The sequence below is a fragment of the Condylura cristata genome, unplaced genomic scaffold, assembly GCF_000260355.1.
Source record: "Condylura cristata isolate star-nosed mole 26May11 unplaced genomic scaffold, ConCri1.0 scaffold00009, whole genome shotgun sequence".
Taxonomy (NCBI): Eukaryota; Metazoa; Chordata; class Mammalia; order Eulipotyphla; family Talpidae; genus Condylura; species Condylura cristata.
This window is the reverse complement of record NW_004567110.1, coordinates 46,459,459-46,485,692: the sequence shown is the minus strand read 5'-3', so window position 1 is coordinate 46,485,692 and position 26,234 is coordinate 46,459,459. Positions and strand designations below refer to the sequence as shown.

The window sequence follows — 26,234 nt, the reverse complement described above, 5'->3', positions numbered from 1 at the left end:
AGTTATATTTTTCTGGGGCAAGACACTCCAGGTTACCAAGTTTCCTGTCTCTAAAGTGGGGGAAATTAATTTCAATCTTTTGAGGATAAAGTGATATCACACATGTAAAATGTTAGATGAACTATAAAGCAATGTGCAAATGTTGGAGTTTTATTGTTCAAGCCATTTTACCTGTTGTTTTCATTTTTGGAAACCAACAAGGAATTAAAATGGGCCAGAATCCCAGACATTTGGCTTCCCTTCTCCACTATGTGAACACAACTAGTAGAGACTAATTAAGACAACATGGACATACGTGCTTGCATCACTTGCATGTTCCTGAATGAAAACGAGGTTAAATGAATTCCCATCACTCTATCAGATGGCATTATATGCCCAAACACATTTGTGTATAGACACACTATACACACACACACACACACACACACACACACGCTTGTGCAAATCTCTAATTCTACCTGAAAATACTTTGGCTCAACAGAAAGCACAGATCGGTGATGTTCAATCTTGGCTGAACATTTGAATCACCTGGGGACCTTTGAAAATGATATACACAGCCTCACTCCAGATCAACCAAATTAAAATATCTGGAGGTGTGGTCAAGCCATCTTTATTTTAAGATTTTTATTTTATGCATACAAGATCTGGGGTGTAAGCCAAAGGTGCAGGGGGTGAGAGAGTAGGGAGCAGAACAGCTGTATTGACTGAGCTATACTGCTGAGGGAGCAGCAGGTGAGTCAGGAGAGGTCTGCTGCACCACGTGGATCACCTCCCTGGCTGGGGATCAAGCTCATGCTGGTGCTGAGTTAGTAGCGCTGAGATTTTAACCCTTGTGCAACAAGGGAGGCCTGACATTTTTATTTTTTACCAGGATAAGAACTAAAGACTATCAGAGTCGGAAGGAGTCTTCTAAATGTATTTGCTGAATGATGTCATTTTCCTGTGAAAGAAATGTAGGTCCAGAAAACAAACTACAAACCCAAAGTCAGAAAGTAGAGCTATTTTCACTTCATGCTTATCCTTTACTTCCCAAAACTCACTGCCTCTGGAAAAAAAAAAAAGAGACTATACTCGATTTCCCTTTTGAAATTATACATGCATTTGCTTGGCTAGAGCCATGGGCTTGGAACCCACTCACAGCACGTACGGCAGTGCCTCTGATGACTGCATGCTAGGATCACATGGGTTATAAGGACTCCTGCTCAAGTACACCCCGCACAAGTTAAATCAAAACCACTGGGGTTGGGACCCAGAATCCCTAGGGTTTTAATGTTAGCTTCTAGGTAATTTCTGTGTGCCGCCAAGACTGAGAATTCTTCATATTGGTGCACTACAGATTTTCTTCTCCCTGCTTTTATGCATAGTATCAATTGCTTAAATGGTTACATACAAAACAAATTCCTTAGGCATTCAATTTTGAAGTCATTTATATATTCACTGTCATTTTAGAGCAAACAGCAGCTCTTTTGTTTTTATAGAGTAAATGTCATATCCTTTTGTTGAGTGGTTGAATTCCAATACCTTTGCAATTTAGTTTACCTTTCTTTTACAGCAATGTAAAATAAAAGCTTTGTTTAAAATTCTAAAAGGACCATCGCTTCAAGCAAAGGAAATCCAAATGTGGTTTGCTGAGCATAAACTAATTTAGCTCCAACTTCTGTATTCTCATCTGAAGTTCATCTCTCTGATCATGGCTCCCTCCAACCTATGTCACCAGCTGCCGAGCAGGAATAAAAAGCCATTTATCTCTTAAAGATCTGGCTGGGATTGTTAGTTTGCCAGAAACTGATGACCTGTTTCTATAAAATCACTAAGCCCTGGCTAGACCATAGCATATTGATTGCCGTTTCTCCCAGCCCTCTTGATCCCAGAAGGTATGGCCTGAAGGTCCAAGTCCCTGGGGCCTTCCTCTGCCTGCAGCCTGCTCTTCACAGGGGCCCGATGTGGCTGGATTAACTAACCCCTAACCCTTGCCTCCCTCCTTCCACCCTGTATCAAAGAAGGAACCATCTAAATAATGGTGCATCTGTGCATTCAGCAAAATACAAACTACAAGATTCAGCATTAAACCATATTTAGGGATGTTTCCAGTCAGAAACAGACAATCATTAGGGCACTGTACTTAAACCATGTAATGTGGCTCTGCCCCTTTAAATTTATATTTCCCAGTGATGCCTACAGTCCTCCTGGACAGACTGCCTGCCACCATCTCCATCTCCTAAATGTAACATTCTCATCTGCACATGTGCTGTTGCCGCCCTCTTCCCAATGTACCCTCAACTGAGGGTCATCTGAAGGCTCACACTCTATCCCAAACCATTCCTTTTTTTTTTTTTTTTAAGATTTATTTATCTATGCATACAGAGCTGGGGTACAGGTCATAGGTACAGGGCTGGTGAGAGGCTTTACCAGGGACAGAGTGGGGAGCAGAACAGGCCGATTGATGCAGTACACTGCTGAGGGGAGCAGCAGGCGGGTCAGGAGAGGTCTGCCACGCCATGTGGGTCAGCTCCGGGGTGGGGATCAAACTCATGCTGAAGTGGCTTTAGCTTCTTAGTGCTGTGCTTTAACCCGCTGTGCCACCAGGGAGGGCCCCATTCCTTTTATCAGTGCCTTGGGATTACATCCTAGGTCCAGAACTTTGATGGTAGGTGATCATGGAAATTACTTAATTTAACTCTACCTCAGTTTCTTCATCTATAAAATGCACAGGATGATAGTACTTGCCTCAGAGAGCTGTCGCAAATATCCTTAGAGTTGAATATATTAAACGTTTGGAGCATGGGTTGGCCCATAGCATCTTTCAAAAACAAGTGCTGGCAATCAATTATTGGCCAGGATCAGTTCGCCAAATTTATTTTCCCTGAGCCATACTTATCCTACCAGTCTAGCTCTGACTGTCACAAGTGACTGTCCAGAGCTATTAGTATAGGCTAATATGGCAGCTATTGTCCCAGAAAGCAGGAAAGGAATTTGCAGGAGCAGTGAGTCCTCACAGAAAGCATAGGCAACTGGATTTGGAAATTCAGGGATTTACTGATGAACTTCAAAAGTATAAATAAAAGGAAACTGTGACTCGCATTTTTCCAAGGACGTTTGCCTAACAAACGTCCCTTCTGAGGCAGATTCCAGGTTCCCCTAGCAGGTGCCTCATTCCCAAGCCCACACTTTCCTCTGATGGCTGAAAGTTTTCTGCAATGAAAAATCATCTCATTATTTCCACTGTTTAAGTGACTTGCAGCACGAGTTTCAGAGAAAGTCTTTTTAAAATTATCATTCTTCACATCTTCTATAAACTCTCTAAGTTCGATGACCATTTTAGCTGCAGCCATTTTAAGATTTTACTGCTCAGTCATAAAAAATGTCATGGTATTCGTGATATTGAACATTAAAATGACTCTGGCTAATGTGTGGTAATTACGTTTCATTAAAATTCCTAGTATGCTGACCACTAAGAAGATTTCAAAGCCGCTACCTAATTACTTTCTCTGATAGGGTTTATGACTTGTTCAAAGTGTTCACAGTATAGGAAATAATTGGTATTTTTGGCAGTGGCTTTGCACAAGAATGTGCATAGCTACATCTACATATGTATACATGTGTGTGTATACATGTCATGTGTGGGTATGTGTGCACACATGTACATACACACATATACATATACATGTATGTGTTGATTATGGGATATATCATCCGTGCTGAGAATAGTGCTATGCCTCTGGTGTGGTTAAGTTTAACACTTCAGGAAAGAAACACCCTTTCCCTTCATCTCTATTCCATAGAAAATCAACAAGGAATTTGGTTAATGGGGAAAAACAGGTTGAATTCCAAATAGGCTATATCACTAAAAATTCTGGTGATGCTTTTGTGTTCTACAGGAATCTACTTGTACCTGCAGCTGTATCAGGCAAAAGAAAGAAAGAAAGAAAACCCACAGGCAGAATATTTAATGCATTGTGCTTATAAAACTAAGAAAATCACCCACTGTCATAGTGAAGGAATTTGCCGTGTATTTGTGCTAAAATTGATATAAATTAGATCTACAAAAAGGCATAAGGCCATTATTTTCAGAAACAAAGTCAACCTGCTCTGTTTGACAGAAAAAAAATAGAGTACTTCTTAGTTTCTACTTGACCATCAAACTGTGAATCCACTGACCTCTTCTTTAGCTATGATTAGCATTAAGTCAGCCTTAGTTGTTGGAGGTTTCAGGGAGAGATTACACAAGTGGATGGGTAAGTATTAAACTATTTGGTGTTATTAAGTACAGATGTAGACAGATATTCCAGCACCAACCCCCAACCTCTTGAGGCTATAGAAGGTCATCACATATTTGGTGACACTTTCACCAGCAAGAATGTGCTATGACATATAATTCTGTCCTAGTTTGGAGACTTTTTGTGAGAATTTCATGGTATCTCCTCTAGCTGATAGCGCAAACCCTGCCAGCTAAGTATATGAAGACTAAATTCTATCACTTGTCAACTAACCATAGAGAAAGTGACAATCTACTCTTCGGTAGAGCAGCATTATCTTACTGACAGTGCTAATCTGTTCAACTGGAGTCATTTTCTGTCCTGGTTTCAACAGTACATTTCTGGACACACTTTCCTTTTCACATTCACACCCATAAATATTTCCTCCACAAGGATCATCAATCCAGGAGACTTTGACCTAAATATATGCATTTTTGCCTCCTCATGGGAAAGAGTATGTAGAGGTGAAACTGCAATCCTAGACCAAGTCTACGTATCTTTGATTTGGGAATTATAAAATGGAAGCTCAAAGGCAGCTCTCACAAACCAGCACTTCTTGAAGGCATATGACTGTTGAGAAAAAGCAAACCTTAGCCCTGCATCTTGGTCCTATTGTGTACCACTTTGTCCACAAATGCCATTTTCTGTTGGGACCATTGGTCAAACTTGACCTTGCATTAGGAAGATCTGAAACCATGATGCGCAAAGTACTGCATACAAAACCATTTCAGGTCATATGAAATCATTTTATATGATGTATGAAAGAACAACTTTTATTTAACAATTTCTAAAGTTTTCGTATGTATTTGAAAGTAGATACACTACCACAGCAAACACATCATTTTACAAATAGTGTTGCTTTGCCAGTTTAGTATTGTGTATTTGCACAATACTTATATGTGGAAGGGGAGACAAAAGCCAGAAGCCTAACATGCTGCATCACTACATTGTAACAACCACATTCAGCTTAAAACTGTATTGTTCTTGCTTTCCAAATGACATGTTTTGGGAAGGAGAAAAAGGAGAATAAGAAGTAAAAGAAAGGTTATTACATTTTTAAGTAAGATCCAGAGGCATCTGTGAAATAATCCCCAGGTGAAGCTGCCGCCTTTCAACCGGGCTGATAACCCAGAAGCCCAAGACCTCGTGCTATGTCATCTCGATTCAGAATTGAATCTTCAGGATCTGCCATAGACTTGGCAGAATAAACAAGCTAGAAAACCTAATGGCTACTCCCCAAGATCTTTTGGGATCAGTGTCCCTACAGCAGAGCTGTGTGGGATGTACTGCGTTTGGAGGAGGGTAAGAAAAGGCACCAAAGGAAATCTGTCCCACCTGCTTATGGCTGGGGGTATGAAAGTTGGCACGCCCCCTGATGGAGCCAGATTAAACTATCTCTGTCTTCCTCATGTACCACTCTTTCCTGGCTCGCGTTAGAAATTCAGGGGCAGAGAACAAAGCAGCCACATTTGTTTTTCCAGAGAAAGTGGGGTCTGGTGAAAACAGTTCTGACAGCTGTGCTCTACGGCTTGGTGTGTTAAGGGCTTTTCCATATTTCATTCAAGACTCTTGTTTAGTCTGCACGCTGAGAATTTATGTATCAATTTTTGACTCTAGTGTCATTGAGGTAGTTCTGATTTCCAATGATTTCCTTGTCATCTGTACTTGCCTCCAGTGAAAGAAATAACCAAGAGAAATGGGAGTCAACTTCTTGCAGGGACGTTTTAAAAGTTTGCCTTCTTCATGTGTTCACTTTAATGGAGTTGCCAGTGTTGCTAAAAGCTGAGGCAGCAGTCCTTAACAAGAAACACCTGGATCAGGACTGGTAAATCGTTTTCACGTTGCCTTTTGCAGAAGTGGCAGTGCATTGAGGACACATCTGGCAAGCTTCGGATTCACAAGTGTAAAGGCTCCAGCGACCTGCTCCCAGTCCGGCAGAGCACGAGGAACCTCTATTCTCGTGGCTTCCACGACAAGGATAAAGAGTGCAGTTGTGGGGAGTCTGCTTATCGTGCCAGCAGAGGCCAGAGGAAGAGTCAGAGGCAGTTCCTGAGAAACCAGGGGACCCCGAGTAAGCCAGCTACTGGGGCCACCTCAGTGGCAGTCTGAAGCCCTGGGAATGGGTGTCAGACAAGAATTATCTCTTTTTAGATATTGCCAATGCATAGTTACAGGACTAAAAGCCAGTGATTGTTCTATTTAAAATATGAACACTAAAACAATTTGAAAGTTTGATTTTTGAACATTTTAATTGAAGCATGGAATGAAATACATTCAGTAAAAACACCATAAATAAAACAGAGACCTGAAAAGACATAAAGGGAATGGGTTCGGGCAATTTTATTATTATACTTATTGCTGAGATCCTGGTTTGCCCATCTTATTTTACAGTTGCTGAGAGAGACAGAATGAAGGAGAAAAGACAGAATGGGAGTGTGGGTGGGGGATCATGGGAGGGAGGGTTAGAAAGGAAACATTTAAAAACGATTATCTGTTTCAGGGCAATTCTATTTTCTAATTCCTCTTGTGGATAGGTAGGTCAAACTAGTTGAATTCCACATAAATAGCACGAGCCAGCATTTTCTTTATTAAAGCTTATCAAACATCTGTAATACTTAAGATTGGTTCTATAGGTATGAAATCTCAATGCGATGCCTTCCATAAAAGAATGAGTCTAATGCCATCTAGTGGCCGAGTAAGAAAAGTGACTCATTTCTGTGTCTTTCTTTAAAGACTGAAGTAAGCAAGCGACATTAAATTTAATTCTGTGTTCAAATAGTGTTTGCTAAAACAAGGGAATCCCTTAAAACTATCTTTCTTACCTGGCACACCACAGTGAGCTTTAGGGGATCACAAGTCATCTAATATTTTATCCAAATTTTTAAGAATAGTCTCTGTATACATTCACATTATTGAGTTTATCTAAAACTTTCAGCAAATTTTTAAGGGAAACCATAATCCAAAAGACTGAAGACCTTTTATTTGAGAAACTTTCTTTCCTTTCTGAGAGGAAATATCAGGTCAATAATTCACACAAGGACAGTGAATTGACAATAAAAGGGACAAGGAGCCCCCTGACATTTTCCTCACAGAAACTTCTGGGAAGTTAGAGGCTGCTCCACGTATTGACCACTATGTGTATTGATTTTTTTTCTTAAAGATTTCTTTTTATTTATCTATGCATGCATGCAAGAACTGGGGAGGTGAGAGGATTCTCCAGAGACAGAGCGGGAAGCAGAGCAGATGGATCTACCGAAATACACTGCCAAGGGGAGCAGCAGATGAGCCAGGAGAGGTCTGCTGCACCATGTGGGTCAGCTCCCTGGCTGGGGATTGAACTCCTGCTGCAGAGACTATCTCATATAGTGTTGAGACTTTAGCCCCTGGCTCACCAAGGAGGGCCCATAGTACATGATTTTTCAGTGTGGAGCATGTGCTAAGGAAATGTGGGTTATTTCTTCAGAACATATGGAGTCATAGAGAACAGGAGTTTTCTCCTTTTCCATGATGACTGCACTCTTGCCAAATGTCAGAGAGGCATCTCCTCATGTGGAAACTGCTTTCAGAGCAGAATTATTCTCATTCAGCTGCCCATGTGCTCTCCTTCTTCCTATCTTAGCAAGCAGGCTGAAGGAGAAGAACTAAAAATATGCACAGACCGTGGGGGCATCTGTAAGCAGGAGCTAATGTTTGCATGTTATAGCTCTTTAGCAACTTGGGGCCTTAATCATGATCTAAAGTGACCGGAAAGCATGCCAGCCTCCCAGGAGTATTCTCCACTACCAACTATTAAAAGTCAGCTGGACAGTGAAAGCACTTGCAAATTTTACTTTTTCTAAGAGCAATCCTCTATTTTTTGTGCAATAGAAAGTGTCCAGAGCATTTACCTTTTTGAAAAAATCAAGCTAGTATCACAGGAAGAGCTTATAGCCTGTAGAATTTGTTTTAGTCCACCACAGTTAAAAAAAACTTGGCTATTGTGTAAACTTGTAAAATCTACAAAACAGCCAATTCTTCAGTGTTCTCATCTCTAAAATAGGAATGGTACTAAGTCGATGAGTCGATTTTGACAATCTGAAAAAAAAATGTAATATAAGGTTTTATTAGAATATCCATCTTTCAAGATTGTGTATAAGAGATAAGTACGAGGTAAAATAATACCTGGCAAAAATAAACACTTATCACTGGACATAGAGTTTTGTGCGAATGAACTACCTCGTCCATATTGGAAACTCAGTAGAAAAATTCATGATTATCTATAAGTTAAAAGGATCTTCAAGGTCACCCAGACCTCCATTGAGAGATCAAATTAGAAGCTTGTTTTGTTCCATTGGTCGCTGTTCCATCACAAAGCCCCGGAAGCAAGTTCCAGGGAGCTATCACCAGTCCCATGTCCCTCAGCAATGCACTACATTCTCCGTGGCCTTTCCAAAAGTTCTCAAGTCAGTGGTCCTTTTCTCCTAAATGGTGTCTGTACCTTTGTATTAATTAATTGCCTCCCCCCTTAACTCCAGAGTACAAGCCCAGATTTGTCCATACTCGGCAGACACGTTCCTTGTCAGTCGAATTTGAAGGTGAAATATATGACATAAACCTCGAAGAGGAAGAATTACAAGTGTTGCAGCCCAGAAACATTGCCAAGCGTCATGATGAAGGTCACAAAGCACCAGGTCGCCAGGCTACTGGCGGTGGCAATGGGGACTCAGCCCTTGAAGACAGCAGCAACACCGTGGCCCTGCCTGCCACCGTGAGAGTGACACACAAGTAGGAAGCCTTTTCATGTTCATGATGGTTGAGTGCCAAGCCACCCTTCCCCCCCCCCAAATATCATCATTCTGCCCCTTAAAAAAATGCCTATTATCCCTCAGCAGTTTATTGACCTAGTGCTGGCCTATGCAACCACTTGGGGTGGGGGGGGCAGCATTTAGGGAAGCAGCGAGTCAAATATCATAGAATTGGACATGTGTTTTGGGTTCAGTTTCATATTAAGACTGATCAGCCTGGGATTTAGCCAGAGTGATTGTGCCACATCTTGAGTTAGCCTTCATGGAGTCCTGCCCGTAAGCATTTACCTTAGTGGGAGTCTAGAAAACAGATGGAACTCATAACCAGCACTGGTAGAAGCTCCTTAGCTCGGAGCAGGTACAGTCACAGGCCGAAATTAAACACAGCCGGAAAGGGAACTGTAGCTTGAGAAGTTTCTAGAGAGATGGGATAGGCTGCCAGGCAACATAAGATTCAGAAATACTAACCTGTGGAGATCCCAAAATCACAGAAGGCCTCAGAGACCAGGAAACAGGGAAGAAATGATCCTCCACTTTTTTTTTTATAAAGACTTATTTATTTATGCATACAAAACTGGGGTGCAGGCCAGAGGTACAGGGGCGGTGAGAGGATTCATCAGAGACAGAGTGGGGAACAGAACAGGCCGACTGACAAGATACACTGCTGAGGGGGGGCAGCAAGCAGGTCAAGAGAGGTCTGCCGCGCCATGTGGATCACCTCTGGGGCAGGTGGGGATCAAACTCATGAGGAAGTGGCTTTAGCTTCTTAGTGCAGTGCTTTAACCCTCTGTGCCACCAGAGAGGGCCTGATCCCCCACTTTTGAACAGATATGATGCTTTACTTACTTCTATAACCTCCTTAATCTCTTGATATATCTTGAAATGCTTTCTGAATTTATTGGCAAGAACTTTGTTTTCTCATTTCATTAATTTGAGGAGTTGGGGCATCACAAGTCTAACAAAATTTTATCTGTTAGAGTAGTGTTTGTGGAAAACTCATTTTTTCACTAAAAATGGTGTCAGAGTAGTACCTGTGAAAAACTCATTTTTTCCGACAATATTTAGGTTTTCAAAACTGGATTTCTCTGGTGGTATCTTTCCAAGGAGGTGTGAGAATACTGAATACAGACTTGAAGGCTGATCCTAGGGGTGTTTTCTGACACCACCCTTTGCCGGTAGTCAGAAGACATTTCCCCTAAGTCTATGACTCAACTTCAAATTAGCATTTGTATCCAGATTTAGGCTTTAGAGAATGATTTTGTTTCTTAGCTATTTCTATTTTTTTTTTTAAATATTAGGATACAGAACTATTACAAATGGCTTTATTGTCTGTTTATTTTTACAGGTGCTTCATTCTTCCAAATGATACAATCCACTGTGAGAGAGAACTCTATCAATCAGCCAGAGCCTGGAAGGACCATAAGGCGTACATCGATAAAGAGGTTAGCCATGGCTATGCAGTTCCCAGGTAGATTCCAAATGCAAAGACAGCTCCCCAGTCCTGGTCTGACCATTGGCCGTCATCTTTTTTATAACTATGTGAAAAGCAGAATAACAGATATCTACCTTTCTCCAGTGACACAACAATGTTCCTGACTAGAGCAAAATAGAATGAGAAGAGACTATCCATGACCTTTTAAAGTCTCTGTGAGATAAATATTCAGTTATTAAGGAGACACCTATTAATGGTTCTCTGTAACATAACACATCAGTTGGCACATAAAATGTAGACATATTCCGTGACCAGTTTGTTTCTAAATCAGTGTTTTCTCAAGTGAGTAGCTAAAATTGTGGAACTCAGGGGGAAAAAAGTGAAAAGAAAATCCTGATCTTCAAATGGAATTGTTCAAATATGTGTTCTCCAGATTGAAGCTCTGCAAGATAAAATTAAGAATTTAAGAGAAGTGAGAGGACACCTGAAGAGAAGAAAGCCTGAGGAATGTAGCTGCAGTAAGCAGAGGTGTGCATCTCCTACCATCTCCTTTGCAAACTCATTTTTACTGTGATAAGCACTTGACTTGCTGCTTTAACCAGTACACACTGGTTAAAGGACTGCATGCATTATCACAAATTGTAAAAACCTAAACTATTTAACTAAACTACACACATCATGAGCCTAAGTAGAAAGTGAAAAAATTAAAACAAACAAACAAAAAAAACATTAAGCTAAGACTATACCTCAAGCCACAGTGATCCTGTAGGCTGTTTTATCTTCTGATTCTTCTATTTTGCTTGCTTTAAAAAAAAAAAAAAGATTTATTTATGTAAACAGAACTGGGGTACAGTCCAGAGGTAAGGGCAGTGAGAGGATTCACCAGAGACAAAGTGGGAAGGAGAACAGGCAGATGGATTGAAGTACACTGCTGAGGGGAGCAGCAGGAGGGTCAGGAGAAGTCTGCCATGCCATGTAGGGTCACCTCCCTGGCCAGGGATCAAACTCATGCTGCATTGGCTGTGATAGTTTCATAGTGCCGTGCTTTAACCCTTTGTACCACCAGGGAGGGCCCTTGCTTTTCTTTTTATAAAATGAACTTTTTGATCAAATGCATGATTATGAAGGTTCATTTTATTTATCTATTTAATTTTAATGGAGGTGATATTTGGTCACTCCCAGCAAGCATTGCCACCAGAGTTCACACACCTTCAGTCACCTATAGTCCACCACCATAGTGCACTGGGCCTCCTTCCCTCTTTGTCCTCACCCTATCCTTTCTTCTCCCTCTGGATGCTTTAATTCATTTCATGAGTTGAAGACTCACTTTTTAAATCTTCTTGACTGCAGCTATTACAACAAAGAGAAAGGTGTAAAGAAGCAAGAGAAATTAAAGAGCCATCTTCACCCATTCAAGTAAGTAACTGTTTTCCACATGTGCCTGGAGTCAGGATTCTCCACTTCAGAAAATCTGCAGGGACTATTGTGTTCCAAGTGGTGCTGTTTGGAAAAAATAGATTCAACCAGATAGGCATATAGAGTGAGACAAAGCCAACAGCCTGCCAAGGGACCATGGTGATGCTTCTGGAATCCTTTGAGGGGGAGCCACACAGAGTCCTATCTAATTCTGCATAATTAGATCTTACTCCATGTACTGCTTTCTATAGACTTTTTGAGTAGGCCCATGCATTCATAGAGCTCATACAACCATATTGGATGAAAACTGAAAGTTGAAAGAAATAGACATTTTTTTAAAATAAACATATTTTTTAAAATAATATGGGTCCTTTATAGAAAAAAAAAAACAAGAAAATTAAAAAAAAAAATACCTCTCCAAGGCTATTGCATAGGACATTTCAAAGAATTTTAGAAACCAAATCCATGCCAGCTAACCCAACCAATCTTGACTTTATGAACCACCAGGAAGTGATTTAGCTTTAGCCATTCATCCAAACTGTGTGCCTGGCTGCACTTGTGGATTCACATTGACATTTATTTCTATCAGTGTTTATTTGTAAATAAGGAAAGAAAACAGTGATCCTATTAAAGCTCAGTGAATTCAAGAGGGCTGTCACTCAATGACTTTGTTTCACTATTGCCGATTTTACATTGAGGCTCTCCCTGAAAAATAAAGGTCATTTATTGTGTACCTGTTATCGTGTGTCTAAATATGTGTGCGTCATTCATAACAAAAATCCTATTTTAATTGAGAAAGGATTTTCTGATCATTAAAAACACAAATATTGGTTTATCATGATAGACACCTGAAACAGATGCAATATTATAACACAATGTAACTTCAATGAAAAAGATTCATTTTTTAAGCATCCCTTCTATTGAAACAGAGAGGCCGCTCAAGAGGTAGACAGTAAACTGCAACTTTTCAAGGAGAATCGCAGGAGGAAGAAGGAGAGGAAGGAGAAGAAACGCCAACGGAAGGGAGAGGAGTGCAGCCTCCCTGGCCTCACCTGCTTCACACACGACAACAACCACTGGCAGACAGCCCCCTTCTGGAACTGTGAGTCGCTCCCGCCAACCCAGAGCATGTGACCTGCACTATATTTGCTTAGACTAGGAATTCAGCAGAATAATACAAGGATTGAGGAAGATTCAAAAAAGATGACTACTTTCTGTAGGAGCAGTAAGAAAATTTTGGCCAAAAAGCTACTTTTTCTCTTAGAAACATTTTTACCGTTATATTTGAAAATAGCATGTTCTCCAGGATGGTGTTATTTCACACAATACACGAACCCTGATAAAGTTCCCACTCACACTACTCTATCACTAAGTAACTAAGTAAGTGGATGCAGAAGTTGCCCCAAATATAGTTTGATTTTCTTTCTTGCTCTCACTTCTTTGGCTTTACATTTCTATATCTCCTGCTGTTACCTCTCCTATATGAAAGATGATTCAGAATAGATGTTCATTGTTGACACGTCGAGTAAATCAGAATTTTATTTTCTTTTTCAATGCTGCCGATCCACTAAGTAATCATTCTGTGAAATTACACGTTTAAATCCCCCCCCCACCTAGATTTGTCAATTGTTCTTTCAATATAATCAGAAGGTATTGTATTTGTATATTATCAAATGAATTCAAAATGCATTTAAATTGTTTGGGGGAAGATTTCTACACAGATTAGAATCTATGGCTTTTGTCTGTATAAATGTGAGCTAACTCTCAAATATAAATCAATTTTAGGTAGCATTTAAAGTGCTTTCAATGAAAAAAATCATAGAATGATGAGTATCCAATCACCTATTTTTAGAATGATTTCTTTCAAAAGTCATTTATGGGAAAAAGAGAGATGAATAGGTAGAACAAAAAGGATCTTAGAATTCACTCAAATTTTGCTGTAAACACAAAACTGCTTAAAAAAATACTTCTATGAAGCTAATTTTTTAAATAAGAATTTATTGCCATTGTTTGACATGAGGGAACAGATTCAAGACTGAATAGGACTGTAGCATGGAGTGGTCAAGGGTAACCCCTCTGGCCTAACCTCCATGCTGCCAATTTGTCAGCTGTGTCCCCTTGGAAATTACTTGAACTCTCATGTGCCTCAGCTTATCCATCTGTAAAAACGGGAATATAGCTGCCATTTGTCAGCTGTGTCACCTTGGAAATTACTTGAACTCTCATGTGCCTCAGCTTATCCATCTGTAAAATGGGAGTATAGCCATACTCTCTATCTCTAAGGTCATTTTAATGATTAAAATGGATTAATACAGCCAAGAACATAATGTACAATGAGTGCTGTAAGAGTACCTGTCCCTGTAGTTTTAAAAATATTTGCTAGGGTTCCCCCTGCTGTCCCAGTGGGTTAAAGCACAGCACTAAGAAGCTAAGGCCTCTTCAGCATGAGTTCAATCCCCGGCCAGGGAGCTGACCCACATGGCGATGCAGACATCTCCTGGCCCACCTGCTGCTCCCTCAGCAGTGTACTTCATCAGTCAGCCTGTTCTGCTCCTCACTCTGTCTCTGGTGAATCCTCTTACTGCCTCTGCACCTCTCTCTGGCCTGTGCCCCAGTTCTGTATGCACAAATAAATAAATCTTTAAAAAAAAAAATTTGCTAAACAACACATTTCTGAGCTGGGCTCCAGACTTTTCCCGACTTCACCACATGGGGAATCTGTCTTTCCTTGTGCCATTAGTGATATATAACCTTCTAACACAAAGAATAAATAGGGTACCAGGTCCATTTCTTTATCCAAAACCATATTTTCTCCTTCCTTAAAAAAACAAAACAAAACAAATATAATAGACATTTTAATGTTTTTGTTCCCATTCTCTAGTCACTCACCCTGTTCTGCAGACCACTTACTGACATGGTGACAGGCAGGCCAACTAATGTGCCAAAATTTCACTTTCGCCTTCAATCTATAATCAGATTCACAGATCATTACTTTTTTTTTTTTTGCATTTTCACAGCAAATTTGTATCAGAAGCAGAGAAAACACTGATTTTTTAACATCTAACTACACAGTACTTGCAAGAAAGAAAATGGAAATGGGAAATGTAAAGATAAGGAAATGCTGAACTGTGTAGAGTACTGACATTTTTCTCATTCTTTTTGTTTTATATGTTTTGTTTTTGCAACAGTGGGATCTTTCTGTGCTTGTACAAGTTCTAATAATAACACCTACTGGTGTTTGCGTACAGTTAATGAGACACATAATTTTCTATTCTGCGAATTTGCGACTGGTTTTTTGGAGTATTTTGATATGAATACAGATCCTTATCAGGTGAGCCAATATGTTTTCATTTTATGAAGGATGCTGAATATTGAATAACTAGAGCATGCACTTAAATATATTGCCTGGCCTCTTCAACTACAGCTCACAAATACGGTGCATACAGTGGAACGGGGCATTTTGAATCAGTTACATGTACAACTGATGGAGCTCAGAAGTTGTCAAGGGTATAAGCAGTGCAACCCAAGACCTAAGGGCCTTGAATCTGGTAAGGAAGAAAAAACTTTTTGTCTCTTATATTACCTGGGAAATTCTTCCTGTTGTCAAGCTTTCTGCCTTTGAAATATTTATATGCATAGAAAGCCTGAGATACTTACGGGGGAAACTTTCCAAACATAATTTGTTCTCTATGTTTAGTTCTGGGTGCATTCATGAAAATGTTAATGGCTTGGCAATTGTTTCATTCCAATATCTTCCCTAGGTCTGTCCTTTTAGCAATGCTCGATTTCTCATAGAAGCATCCATTGAAAGATGGATGAAAGCTTTGGGGATTAATTTGTTGTTGCTGTCAACAGCCATAAGATGTACTCTAGGTAAACCAGGATATCCTATTTTGTTTTAAAGACAATTTGAACAACAACACGCATGCCTTATTTGTGCTTATCAGAGTTTGGAGCTCTCTCAGTTGGATTCCTGCCCACGACACAGTGAATTAGATTTCTTTTGCCAGGATTTCCCATCTGAAGCTAGAGATATTTGAGCAATTCACTATATTGGGGTCTAAAGTTAGAAGAAAAGCCTACATGGAGCCAGATGTTCCCTCCCGGCTTTGCACATTATGCTTTGTCTCACGGGGTTGCAATTCTTTTTCAGACTCGGTCCTCTTTCCTAGTTAGCGAGAATACTTATTTTCTCATAATTCCTATAGAAATACAAATACCAGCTGTCCATAGAGGGAAGGAGAAAGAGCTGATGTTGGCAAGGGCATTGGTGTTGCATGCCAATTCCAAAAGGGTGAAGAGTTGGAGTCACAGGAGGTGGGAAGCAGTTTGCAAGAGCCTTTTATGGTGCAGCTGAGTTTTCCCAGTGTCCTTCACCTCCTGTGTCTCTGGGGCTCCCCATGCAAAGCCAGCATCACCAGTAATAGAAGTAGGCGGCTTCCTGGCTCACAGAACTAGGCACAGGGTGGGGGCTTCCTAATGCGATCAACATCACCACGGGCCAGTTCCACTGGGGTTGGGTCCTGCGGGCTTTCGGTTTATGTGACTTTCCTAAGAAACTCTCAGCTATCAGTCAACACTCCTCAGTTAACACTCAGTGGAATTAACTGCCAGCCAGACAAGTTCAGGCTTGACTTGAGAAATAGGTCTTTTGGTCACTGACCTTCCTCAGCTCAAATCTTTTCAAGCACCCTGCTTATCTGTTGATCTTTTCCTCAAATTTTACTCCCTCCCCCACAAAAAACAAAGACATCCCACTGAGACCTGCAAGCTACACCAACTATTAGAGGCACTAGAAATATTATACCCAGATATTTCTCCCCCAAAGAACATCACTCGCTTATTGGTGACGACGTAACTACTCCCCTTAGGGAAGCCTGAGAGTCTGTGATGATGAAAGGGCACACCAGGTGGAAACAGTTACCACTGCTGTGCTTCAAGCAGTCCTGCCCACCTTCTAGACCCTTCGTAAGAGAGATGCTCATCAGTTTACTTTTTCAAGTGTTTTGTCTAAGAACAACCCAAACTTCACTTTTCCTCAGACTTACATTGACTTCTGGAGTTACCTTTTTAACAGACCCTCTTGCTTTCTCATTGCCACCTATTTTCCATGCACTCTTAATGTGTTTTCTCTTAAGCATTTATCTTTAGTTTCAATCCTCATTTTGAACCTATCTAATAGAAAAACACTGCTGGACTTCAGCACTGTCTATATTTAACATAATATCTTTCTTTCTAGGACTTAGACGTTGTGCATGGAAAACTGCATAGTGAATGGTTTTGAGAGTTCTAAAGCTAACATAAATTACTCTTGTATTTCCCTATATCAGGAAATAAAGATGGAGGAAGCTATGACCTACACAGGTATTCACACTTTTTTTATTCTCCCTGGCAGCTTCTTTCCCCATAATTGCATGAGCCAGCCATTTCAACTAATTTCTGTTTCTTACCATGTGGCACAGAACATAGTTTGGGGTGCATGTATGTTTTAACAGCAGTCTCCACCACATTGTGTCATTGGTTGCAGGTCTGTCATTCTGTTTTTAAATCAGCTCCCTGTCACAAGGCATCTCTCAGAGCATTTACTCACTTCCATGCCTGTTGCTTGTTGGATAATAGCTTTTCAGCATGGAATGATGTGAAGTGGGGGGAAGCAAAGGGAATTTGGGGAACCTCTGGGGAGAGGATTGAAGAATGATTTTCTCTGGGGATTTGGTAGAGAAACTTTGTGAAAACTAGTTAAAGGTTTTTATAGAGTATAACATCAAAGGCACAAACTTCCAAACTGAAGTTGTAAGAAATAGGAGGAGCTTCTTTGTTAACAGTGCTTAATTACCCATGGTGAGAAGCAGGAATGATATAATTCAGAGCTCTGCAAGGTGATAGAAGACAAGGTGCTGGGGGTTCGGACTCTCAGAAAGATCTTGACACAGCATGGAGACAAGAGCACTCGTCACACAAAAGCTTTATAAATAGGTTCAGCCCACCCATTTTATTCCCCTCTAATCTCCATTAGTTCCTTTTTCCCTCCCTGTGCTCTGGAAGGACTTGATGCCCAGTGGCCTTGATAAATTTCTACTCTGAACATACACCTCAGGCAGGGCTGAAAGAACTGACCTTATCACCTCTACTGTGGGGGATCTGAGCCATGGGTGTGTCAGCCCCCAAATCAATGAATCCACCTGGGAGAAAACTTCCATCAAAGGAACATGCGCAAGGCACCACCCTGATAGTGTCTCAGAAGCAAAATAATGTCACCATCCCAGGCACTGTTCTCCCATGCTACCCCTCCTGCCTACTGAGCACTGGTCTCTAATTCCTCATCTCACAGGGCTGACCCCAGGTCTGACAAGAAGCTAAGTGGCAGAAGGAAGGTGGGGGGGGGGGAAGGGTTGGAGGGGGCAAATAAATAACAGAAGCTGAACCTCAGTGGATACTTGATAATCATTTATATCTCTTTTTTTCCTCTTGTCTCTTGTCTTCACCTTTCCTTGCACGGCTGCCATCTCGACGCCCATCACCCCTAGCTCACGTAAGACAGAGCAGAAGAACCCACTCCTAAGCTGGTCTCACCAGGGCTATGGGCTGACGAGGTAATATCCCTCCCTCCAGAACTGCTTCCTTGCTTCCCATGAGTACCATCAAGACATTTCCAAAGTGTGGCATTTTAAATGGATCTAACACTAAATATTGACTTTGTAGTTCTTTTATGATGCACTCCATTTTATAGTTAAGGGAGTTTCAATCAGGCCTGCTTTCATTACTGTCATGAAAGAGGTAAAAGGATATCAGCAGGTCACTGAAGACACAGCCTGGTCAGAGATGAGTCAGTTATTCTTCGTCAGGTCTTCCCTGGATAACTTTGAGATGAACAATGCTTAGCTGCATTCCAGTCATAGTTAAAGGACAAAAAAATAGGGTCCTCCCTGGTGGTGCAGCGGGTTAAAGCACAGCATTGCCAGGCTTGGCCCCAGCCGCTTCAATGCGAGTTCATCCCTGCCCTGGAGGTGACCCACATGGCATAGCAGACCTCTCCTGTCCTGCCCATTGCTCCCTCAGCAGTGTACAATGTCACTTTCTGAGAGATAGCAGACACCTTGGTTCTTCAACACTTGAATTTTTTTTTTAAGATTTATTTATTTATTCATATAGAACTGGGGTACAGGCCAGAGATGCGGAGGGTGAGAGGACTCACCAGAGACAGAGTAGGAAGCAGAACAGGCAGATCGACGAAGTACACTGCTGAGGGGAGCAGCGGGCGGGTCAGGAGAGGTCTGCCACACCATATGGTCACCTCCGGGACAAGCGGGAATCGAACTCATGCGAAGTGGCTTAAGCTTCCCAGTGCTGTGCTTTAACCCGCTGCGCCACCAGGGAGGGCCAACACTTGAATTTTTTTTAGAAATCAAATGAATATGTATTTTAACCATAACATCGATTACAGAGGACTTTAAGGAAAGATGTTACTCAAACCTGAAGAATTGAAAATTTAAATACTTTAGAAAATCTATCTTGTCCATTTTGACTGTTTTTAAACTGCCTCTGCTTTGTGGATTTTTCAAAAATTAGTCCTTGAACTTGTTCAAAAGTCTTGAATACACAAGTCATTCCCTTTTTCAGCTTTATTTTAGCTCTGCTTTTTCACCATGGTCTGCACATGAGGCAGGGGCATCTGAAATGCTGTGCTGACTCACTCTGGTCAGTTTCCATTCAGGAGAAGCTCAGAGCAAGGACCTAGCGGACTTCAACTTTCATGATCCAGGAACTCATTTTGAACTTAAGTTGAAAGCAATAATTTTGGTGTTGCAAAATAAAATAGGATCCATAGGTAGAGGAGGTGTTTATTTTTCCGATTTTCCCCACTGCACATGGAATCTGATGCTGCTGCCCGTTGATGTCCGCGAAGAGCTCCTGCCCCATGTGTGTGACCAGCGGCAGTGGGAGGCAGACTGGTGCAGTCAAGGCTGCCTGTGGCCCTTCTGGTCCTCTCCCAGCAGCCCCACAGAACACCTTAGACTCCGCTTTCGGCAACCACGCTGCCATCTACACTGCTTTTGCTTGGTTTGAATGTGTCCCCTGTGTCCCCTATAACAACAGCTCATCCCTTGCCTTGCTGGCGGATGTGAGGACATGGCTTTGTGTCAGAGTTGAGACATCTTGTTTCCTTGCTAGTGAGAAACTGAGAACTGAGTTTGGAAAGTACCAGTCCCAATAAGAGATGCAAAACTTTTACATGAAGGAAACCATATGTGAACAGGAAGCGACATTAAAATGGCAAAGAATGTATTATATTTTGTAAGAGAGATTCTTCAGCACCACCACCACCATCTCCAACCTCACCCACTGGCAACATACTCCATCCACAATCTTGCTCTATATTGTTCCACTTTCCCATTTGACAACCATTCACCACAGGAATATAGATCTTCCTATGATCCATCATCTTGTAAATGCATGGCATATAAACTCACTTAATCCTTAGAATAATTTTATGAGGTCAGTACTCTTATCCCCATTTTACAGATGAGAAAGGGGAGGTAAGAGAATATGTAACCTCCCCAAGATTGTCCAGCCAATAAATGGTGGAATAGGGAGTCAGGCCTTGAGGACCAGTTGGGGCATGTACTTTAATCTCTGCACTAAGGTGATCTCTTGAACAGTTTATCCTCTTTATAGTAAATTTCTCATCTGTAAAATGTAATAATAATATAAGAAAGTAAGAATTACATGAGACAATTCCTAAAAAGCATTTAGCATAGTAAACCATAAATTTGTTACTCTGATTGCTGTTTGATAGCCAGATTTGAGAGATTTGTTATATCAAAGAGCCCTAGAATTTTGAGCTACATTTACCTTTTTTTTTCTTTTTTCTTTTTTAATATTTATTTATTTATGCATATAGAATTGGGATACAGGCCAGAGGTACAGGGGCAATGAGAGGATTCACTAGAGAGTGGGGAGCAAAACAGGCAGATAGACGAAGTTCACTGCTGAGGGGAGCAGCAGTCAAGACAGGAGAGGTCTGCTGTGCCATGTGGATTACTTCTGGAGCCCGGTGCCTAGGATTGAACTCACATTGAAGCTGCTGCTGCCAGCTTGCAGTGCTGCGTCCTAACCCATTATGCCACCAGGGAGGGCCCATTACATTTACCTTCAAGGATTAAAAAAAATTAAGTTCTTATTGCTGGTCAAATATCAATAAAGGGAAGATTATGTTCATTTGCACCAATAAGCAGGTATGTTTTTTATGTATTTTAGTAGATCTTGACAATAAAAGTCATTTAGATATGTGTATACACACACACACATACACACATCTGTATGCCTTACTTATTTTTGAATTTCTATTCTACCTTCTTAGTTGGACGGCCATAGACTTTTATTTGTAAAAGAAATAGGTATTCCTGCAATCCATCAATAAAATTATAGGTTAGAAATATTTTACGCATGGCATAATTCTATAAAATTGTACTTATAATTGGCTTTTGGTCACTGCAAGACACCAAATCCAATGTTTGAAATCTCAAAACACAAATCAAATCTATTTCAATTTCAAACTTGTCATGTTTCAAGCTACATGAAAATCCCCCGTGATGAGCATTGATTTGGTCCCTTATTAAAACCCTGGGCTTTTAGGGGAAAAAAAGAAGAAGAAAAGAAACATTCCAAGGGGGCACAGAATATTCTGGAAGAATCTTGGAGAAAGTGATGAATACTTTAGTACAGAAATGCTATACTCAGGTTCTCTGAATTTTGAAAATCAAATTAGTGACCTCAGAACTGAATAGCTACATTAATTAAATATTGTGAGAGTTAGCAACAATTGACAAAACTCTTAAGGTCTTCAAAATTTCTGATTGACCTAGTACTTGTGCCTTGAAATTGTAGACACCTAGCCAGGTGAAATTCAGTTTGCTATTTGCACAAATACCAGAATCACATAAAGATGGGTGTTGTAATGGAGTGACTCCATGAAGCTGAGGAACCCCAGAAGAAGGAAAAGAAGGTCAGGGAAGGCTTTGGGAGGAGACGGGGAGAGGCAATGCTCAAATTTAATCATGGACTGAGAACTGACCAAGGTGATGAAGTGGGGAAACAGTCTAGGAATGAATACAAGCATTGAGGAAGGAGATTGCCTGCTGCTTTCAGGAAATTGTATGTTGTTCCTGGGAGATAGCACAGAGGTGCTGTGGGGAAAGATAAAAGAAGAAAGGAGTCAGGTAGTCTTCGGGAAAACAACACTTCTGTGACCCCTGTAACTCAAAAAGAGTCAAAATCCCATGCACACCTATCTCTAAGTTAGCCACCTGTGGTGTTTTTAAAAGTCATGTCTTTAAAAGTAATTATCATCCAGAAATAGTCTCAGCTTGAGATCTTTGCATACTTTTCAATTTACCTTCTTGGTTTCACAACCTTTCTATTTCCGAGTCAGATGAGAATTACTTGTACCTTGAAATCAGCTACATTTATTTCCACAATTCACTTTAAGAAATAAACTTATCCATACGTTTCCTCTCTGAACAAAGAACTTCAGAATGTCTTGAGAAAGAGGTTGCTTTTGAGAGATGAAGACTGAAAAAAGAACAGGGCAGACATGTGGAAATTAAGATTTCAGTGTGCATTGGTTTGGTTTGGTTTGTTTTAAAGATTGATTTATTTATGCATACAGAACTGGGGTACAGGCCAGTGGTGCAGGGGTGGTGAAAGGAATACCAGAGACAGAGACAGAGCGGGGAGCAGAACAGGCAGATAGACAAAGTACACTGCTGAGGGGAGCAGCAGGCAGGTCAGGAGAGGTCTGCTGCACCATGTGGGTTATCTACCAGGTGGGGATCAAACTCATGTTGAAGTGGTTTTGGCTTCTTGGTGCTGTGCTTTAACCCACTGTGCCACCAAGGAGGGCCCTAATTTTTTTTTTTTAATGGACCTATTATACAGTCCAGCAATTTTTTTTTAAGATTTATTTATTTATGCATACGGAACTGGGGTACAAGCCAGAGGTGCGAGAGCAAAGAGAGGGTTCACCAGAGAAAGAGTGGGGAGCAGAACAGGCAGATCAATGAAGTACACTGCTGAGGGGAGCAGTGGGCAGGTCAGGAGAGGTCTGCCACACCATGTGGGTCACCTCCGGGGCCAGGATTGAATTCACACTGAAGCGGCTGCAGCTCGCTTGCAGTGCTGCACTCAACTGTTGGGCCACCAGGGCACACTGTTTACTTTTGAATTAATAAATGATTCATTCACTAGTTTTTGCAGAGATTTGTGATTTTTGCCTAAATTATGCTGCTGCATAGCTACAAAATAGTGATTTTTCTCAACTCTATCATTCCTGCTGTATATCTTAAATGATTATTTACAATAGTGAAGAGATACCCTTTCTCTCCTATGTTTTGTATCATTATGAACTCATATAGCCTCATTTTATTCTGTGGATATACTTTTGCTACTATGATTGATTCTGATGATCAACTTGTTCCAGATTTTGCCAATGGTATCCCTTCAGGGAGCTTCTGTGTCCTTTTGGCAAGTCCCCACCATCTTTTGAGCTTCTGACAATATATTCCAGGTTCTCTTGCATTTTCCAGGTTCTTCTTCATAGTCCCACATTTGAAATCCTCTATTTCCACAAAAACCCCCATCCCTTTTTAAGTAGAGAATGTCACTGGGACACCAAAATATAGACTTGAGGTGCTATTATTGCTATGGATGCCTCCTTGTATCCAGACCCTTTTGATGGACAAAGCTAGTGTGTGTGTGTGTGTTTATATGTATTATATGTGTATATACATGTGTACATCTATAAAGGGCTCTCTATTCCTTTACCTAAAAATATAGAGCTATGTGTGGCTCTAGATATCTAGATATACTTAAAAACTTACATTTATACTGATATCTCTAACTCAATATCACAATAATCATTCTACTTTTCCTAATTTCTAGATTGTAACTTCCTTCTAAAACAGTGAAAAATGTAATTCCCACTGTCCTCAATGGGTGAACTCACTTTTTTTATGCTACAGTCCACAGAAAACAATTCCAGAATTGCTAAATCATGCTGCTACCAAAACAGCCCCCCAGCTAGAATTCAATGCATTTTTCAGTTCTTGTTTTAGCATGAGAGAAAATAGTACTGTGTTCAAAGTAATTTAGGCTAGTTTTGTGCCTTCTTTATTGTGGTTATGTTATTAATTTGAAACAGAGTAAGGTTTGTTTATTTCCATTTGTATTCCATTTTAGGTTTTTTCATCCCTCATCATTATTAATTTTATTTTATGTTTCGGCATGTGATGATTAACATAATTCCAAAAGTCCAAACTATAGAAAGCATATGCAGAGAAATATTTCTCTTTCCTACAATCTCTCCCACTCATGCCTGTGGAGAGCCAGTCTCTTCAGTTTTGGCTTTACCTTCCTGTGTTTCTTGTTTAAACAATAAACCAGTGTCATTGATTTCATTTATCTTGATTTTGCTTTAAAATAAAAAAAGGCAGTATGCTACATATATTCTATTACCCTTGGTTTCTTTTTCTTCAAAAAATGTTATTTTACTTTAAACTCTGTCTTTTCTGTTGGGTCATAGTGTTTTTCCATTATCTTTTCACCACTTCATAGCACACCACTCTATGGATGAACCATTATTTATTCAACCATCCTTTTAATTAAGGGTATTTTACTTATTCTCATATTTTTTTAAGTATAAATGGTGTTGCAATAAATAGCCTCCTGTATATATATTGCATTTTATTGAGATAGTCTTCAGAATAAATAGTGGTGGGATTACTGGGCCAACAGGGAAATACATATTTGGATGTATAAAATATTGCCAAATTCCCTATTTGGGAATCCCATTTTGCTTTCCCACATTATCAAGGAGTGTTTTTGACAGTCAGTTCTCAAACTTTTAAATTTTTTCCAATTGAATGAGAAAGAAATGGTGTTGCAGCCTGGCTTTCATTTGATTAGCTTTTATTATGAATATAGCTGAACCTGTTCTTGAAAATCTTAAAGGCCAATTTTTTTAGCTTATCTGCTTATATCTTCCATTTTTCTATGTTTTTTTATTTTAAGGAATTGTGAGGAAGAAATTGACATCTTTATGATGCTGCATCTTCCAAAAATAAAGGCTGTCTTTGCATTTGATCAATTATACTTCTGGGTCTTTGAGGAGGTTCTTATTTTCTTATTAGTGTTCCTTATTTCTTGTTAAGTTTTTTACAAGTAGTTTATCTTCTTTGTTACTATTGTGAATAAGGCTCTCCTTATTTACTGGACTATTACTTATGTGTATGAAAGCTGTTGGTGTCTGTATATTAACTTTATATCCTGTTACCTTTTTTATTTTTTGAGTTAATTTTGTCTTTGATTCTCTTAACTTTCCCAGACATACTATAATACCTCTATGCATTGAGGTAGCTTTGTTTTGTTTCCAAGTTGTTTGTCACTAATTGATTTCTCTTGCCTAATGGAAGTCACTAATACTTCCGGTACAATGATACATTAGTCCTGATCTTAGTGAAAATGCTTTTAGGATTTCACCATTAAAGGAACCAGTCTTTAGGACTAAGTTATACACATTTCATGTTAAGGAAATGTGTATAACTTCTTTTTTTTAGTGTTTTTATCACTAAAGAGGGTTGAATTGTAAAAAGTCTTATTCAGCATCTATGAAGAGGCTCAGCAAATATTCATCTTTAGAGCTTCCAGTATATAAATTAATTTGCTAATAATGAAACAGCCTTTAATTTGTGCAATAAAGTCTGTTGGGTCATTACATGATTTTCTTTAATATCAAGCTCTCTTCACTAATATTTCATTAAGGATTTCTGTTTCACATTAATAAACTATCAGTCTGTAATTTTCTTTTTGATCATACTTACATTATCATTTCAGGTATTGTATTCATTTCCTAGTGCTGCTATAATTACCAAGGTGCCTTAAGACAACATAAATTTATTATATTTCTAGAGATCAGAACTCTGAAATGTGTCTGACAGGCCAAAAACTGAGGTGTCAAAAGATCTGTTCTCCTTTTGGAGACGTTAGGGGAGTATTCACTACCGGACTTTTCCCAGCTTCCAAGGCGGTAGGTGATCCTTGTTCATGGCTTTTGCCGCCATTTTAAAACCAAAGAGAACTGTAGTATCTTCAACTCTCTCTGACTCTGTCTCTCTTTCTTTCTCTGTCTCTGTCACTGTATTCTGTCTCTGTCTCTCTGACTCTGTCTGTCTCTCTCTCTCCCCACCCCCTTATCCCACTTCTCTTCCCACTTCTGTGCCTCCTAGGATGACATTTTCTTTGACTCTCCTGCTTCCCTTTCCCTAAAAAAGACCCTCTGATTACATTGGT

At 40.1% G+C, this 26,234-nt stretch overlaps 1 protein-coding gene across 1 annotated transcript in view; it reads left to right on the top strand.

Moving 5' to 3' along the window:
- The window catches only part of LOC101630127 (extracellular sulfatase Sulf-1), a 130,606-nt gene that overhangs the window by 99,784 nt on the left and 4,588 nt on the right, over positions 1-26,234 (top strand). Inside the window, exons 12-21 of the mRNA XM_012723093.1 lie at positions 6,111-6,327; positions 8,771-9,020; positions 10,386-10,482; positions 10,906-11,000; positions 11,823-11,888; positions 12,818-12,990; positions 15,077-15,219; positions 15,313-15,436; positions 17,219-17,252; positions 18,416-18,481. Of these exons, the coding sequence (XP_012578547.1) occupies positions 6,111-6,327; positions 8,771-9,020; positions 10,386-10,482; positions 10,906-11,000; positions 11,823-11,888; positions 12,818-12,990; positions 15,077-15,219; positions 15,313-15,436; positions 17,219-17,252; positions 18,416-18,481 (1,265 nt within the window). The remainder of the gene's footprint in view (positions 1-6,110; positions 6,328-8,770; positions 9,021-10,385; positions 10,483-10,905; positions 11,001-11,822; positions 11,889-12,817; positions 12,991-15,076; positions 15,220-15,312; positions 15,437-17,218; positions 17,253-18,415; positions 18,482-26,234) is intronic.